Source organism: Cyrtonyx montezumae, unplaced genomic scaffold, assembly GCF_038088225.1.
Source record: "Cyrtonyx montezumae isolate F1298 unplaced genomic scaffold, pur_monq_1.0 scaffold_17, whole genome shotgun sequence".
NCBI classification, from domain to species: domain Eukaryota; kingdom Metazoa; phylum Chordata; class Aves; order Galliformes; family Odontophoridae; genus Cyrtonyx; species Cyrtonyx montezumae.
In genome coordinates this window covers 16,904,584-16,908,297 of record NW_027071903.1, presented here as the reverse complement: position 1 = coordinate 16,908,297, position 3,714 = coordinate 16,904,584, and the positions used below count along the sequence as shown (strand labels likewise).

At 55.6% G+C, this 3,714-nt stretch overlaps 1 protein-coding gene across 1 annotated transcript; it reads right to left on the bottom strand.

The window, feature by feature from the left end:
• Positions 1-1,157: 1,157 nt before the first annotated feature.
• On the bottom strand, positions 1,158-3,358 carry LOC136046773 (uncharacterized). The gene is made up of 2 exons (XM_065733515.1): positions 2,799-3,358; positions 1,158-2,376 (listed from the first exon to the last, which is right to left on the bottom strand). The coding sequence occupies exons 1-2, from the start codon at positions 2,838-2,840 to the stop codon at positions 1,417-1,419; spliced, it is 1,002 nt and encodes a 333-aa protein (XP_065589587.1). The 5' UTR covers positions 2,841-3,358; the 3' UTR covers positions 1,158-1,416.
• Positions 3,359-3,714: the final 356 nt, after the last annotated feature.

Sequence of the window (3,714 nt, the reverse complement as noted above, 5' to 3'; positions counted from 1 at the left end):
GAGAGGCTTCCCATCGGAGCCCTGTCCGGAGCGGGTGGCCACGCTGCCCGGACGGACGAAGTGTGTCCGCTGGGCTGCTCCGTGTGTGCCCATCGCCTGCTCCGGCGCGGTCGCGTTCTTTGGCGCCGCTTCCGTAGTGCGCCGAAGTGAACTCGTACCCGAGTGCAGAACCCTGTGTAGAAACACGGAAAAGGACAGAAATGCGTCTTTACTTAAGACTTGGCGTTATTTTCAGCTGGTGTGCGTTTAAATAATTTCTGCCTTTTCTGGCCTTGCAGGTGCTGTTTGAATCCCATGAGTCCTGCCTGTCTTTTGGGTGAGGTCATTGGATTTGGGAGGGTGTAGGGAGTCCCTTGGGGACTTGCATTGGGGAATTTTGGAGGGGTCACAGGGGTCCCATGGAGGTTGAGGGATTCTGAGGAGACATGAAGGGATCCCATTGGAGTTGAGGACTCCTAGGGGTGCTATTTTTTAGGGGGGTGGGGGGGGAATCCCACAGGAGCTGGGGTTCCAGGGTTTGCAGACATGCAGTCTGAAGCTGATCAAATCCTCTCATCTTGTCCCCCTGGCAGCCCCTCAAGAGCCCTCAGTGGCCCCTCAGTGACTCCAGGAGCCCCTGGCCTGTGGCAGGATGCAGCAGGACCACTCCCTGGACCGCACTTAGTGGTTTTCATGGTTGGGGGCTGTCACCTTCCTGCAGGTTCTGGGGATCTCCAATCTCCCCCCCTTTCAAGAGGGGAATGACAACATAAAAGGGGACATCATGATGCTCAGAGGAGGTGACAGGGACATGGCTATGGTGGCCTTGGAGATACCAGGACGTGTGGGGAGCCCAGAATCACCACGTGTGGTCATGGTGACTTTGGAGATCCCAGAATCAACAGTGGGGAGCTCCACATGGGAACACCAGGACCTCTTTGTGTGGTTGAGATGGTTTTGGGAACACCAGGAACTGTCATGGGCCCACTGGGAAGTGACATGTAAGGGACAGAGCCTAAGTAACATATAGGGACATAGAAGGGATGTGAAAGGGACACGTGAGAAGGAGATACATAGGAACATGGAGTGGAACAGGAACAGATGTGAGAAAGGGACACAAGAGGGGACGTGTGGGGAATCTGTTGACACATTAGGGATAAAGTCATGTGGAGCCAGAACCTTGTCACATGATAACACTTTTATAAAATAAAACCATTCTTATAAAACAAAACGGTTTTCCCATTTTTACTGGGAGGTGGTGGCATCCCTGTCCCTTGGGGTGTTTAGGGGCTGCACAGAGGTGACAGTGAGGTGACATTCAGTGACAGCCCTCACTCCATTGGTGGTTGGAATGGTGGTCCCGAAGTCCCTGTTTGCTGTCTCCATGATCCCATGATTGTGTTGGTGCCCCTGGTCCCTGATGAATGTGTTTGTCCCCTAGCACAGCCCTGGTGGCAGCAGCTTGGGGAGGGCGTTGGTGGCCTCTTGGCAGCTCTGGGTGACCTTGGTGGCGTCAGTGACACTGGAAGTGGCCAGCAGGCTCCGAACACCCCGCACTGTTGCCAGGAGGTGCTCCTGGGCCAGGCGAGCACTGGCATCCCACAGCACCTCAGCCACCACCACCAGCTCCGTGGGAACACCCATGTCCCCGTTGGTGGCCTTGGGGACATCAGGGCCATGATCTCCACTAGTGACATGCAACATAGCTTTGATGTCCCTGAGGCAGTGGTCCACATGACTGTAGTAGCTGTAAGCCCCCATACAGGCTGCTACCAACTGCTCTAGGAGCCCATGGGCCACTGCTGCATGTTGTCCCCTCTCCTTGGCTGCAACTGCTGCCACCACCGCTGCTGCCACCTCCTCAGTGGCCTTGCTGGCTGCCTGCAGCTCTTCCCTGGCCTCTGCCACCTGCGCATCATGAGCTGCCACCACCTCTGTCACCTCGGTCACCTCTGAGGACACCACCACCGTCCTGGTGGCAGCCATCAACCCTTTGTGTGCTCTGTCCTCCCGTGTCACTGCTTCCACCAGGTGGCCCTTTGAGGCCTCAGTGGTGGCCCCTGCAGCAGCCACAGTCCTACAGGCATCCCTCAGGCGTGCAGCATCCTCCTGCAGCTTGGCCCAGATGTCCTTCACTGCAGTCACTGCCTTCTGCCACGAGTCAGTGATGGCTGTGGGGGCACCGGGCTGTTCCTTGGTGGCCCCCAGGGCACGTCGTAGGAGGGTGGCATTGCCATCTGGATGCATCATGGCTCTGCGCACACCAGAGCTAAATGTCAGCAGCCTGGCCCGCAGTGAGCCCATGTCCCCCCCTAGGGAAATGTCTCCAGGGATGGACCCCAACTTGCCCAAGGTGGCCACCACAGTCACCAGGGGCTGCAGCAGCTGTGGGGACACCTGCGGATGAGAACATGAGAGGGGGTGGTCTTCCCACATCCTCCATATCGTCCCTGCTGTCCCCACCAGGTCTCTATCAGGTTCCCTCTTCCTGATGATAGCCCCAAGCTCTGTTCCCTGGTCCCCACGTCTCCAGGTCAGGGCCAGACACCCATCCTCTTTGACTCCTTCCCACTATGCTGCCACCATCAACTGCTGTCCCCTCAATCACCACTCCTGTCCCCCGACCACCTCCCGTTCTCTTGTTTCCTTTGCCACTCCCTGTCCCCCGGTCCCCTTTTCCCTGATGTCACCTCCCAAACTGTCCCCTTTTCCCGTCAGCCACCTCCTGTCCCCTGGTCCCTTTTGCCACCCCTTCCCCCTCACCCACCCCCCTCTCCGGTGCCTGTCCCCACCCAGAACAGCTCTGCATGTTGTCCCACCTCAGAGGGTCCGATAGTCCTGGTGACATCCTGTGTCCACATGGGTGGTGGCAGCAAGGTGACAATATGCCGGTCTCAAGGTCGTTGATTTCAGGCTGGATTGCACAGAAAACCCAAACTAACAAATCAGTGCAGTTAGCAGCAATTGGTGCTACAGCAGAAAATGTATAGTAATAAATATGAAAGCAGATTACTAAAACAGCTTATTTTGAGCCAATTTTTCACAAAAGAAGGGAATTGTCATTAAATTTGAGGCTAGGACCTATGGATCCATCACTGTGGATACTGGCAGCAGGGATTCAGCTGACCTCGGAAACAGTGAAAAGAAGGAAAATGAATCCAAAACGGGGCTGGGCACTGCCGTAAGGAAGTGCAAAGGGAAAGGGAAAGCTTCCTGCAGAGCCAGAAGACGATTGGCTGGAAATACAGTGTGGGAGCACGCAGCATTCTGTTCCGTTTCTGATTTTCCAGGAGGGAGATTCCCCCTCTTCCAGAGTTTTTCCTCATTTTCGGGGCTATTTTTCCACTTTTCCTCCTCATCTTCTGACCACCCACTGCCCCCAGTGTCCCCTGATCTCCCCAATAGCTCCTGATATCCCCCAGACCCCAAGGATGTTCTCAGCACATACTCATCACAGCACCAGTGGTGATCCCAGTTTTGTCCTTGACACCTCCCCAGTGCCTCCAGTGTTGTCCTGGCATGTCCCCACAGTGTCCTCCAGGATTTTAGGGCATTTTTGAGGACAATCTCGAGTTCTTCAGCGGGGACATTTTGGGGCATTCCCCCTCCTGCTGTCCCCATGTAGCCACCGTATTCCCAACCCTAAGTGACAAACTAGAGGCTCAGTGTTCAATGTGTCCTTGAAGATTATTGGGGGACATGGGACAGTGACACCAAGTTGTCCCCAGTGCCCAC

Coding starts and splice junctions, on each gene's coding strand:
- LOC136046773 (XM_065733515.1), bottom strand. CDS start 2,840: ATGTGGACACAGGATGTCACCAGGACTATCGGACCCTCTGAG. Junction 2,377..2,798: donor GGACTATCGGACCCTCTGAG/GTGGGACAACAT, acceptor TCTCATCCGCAG/GTGTCCCCACAGCTGCTGCA.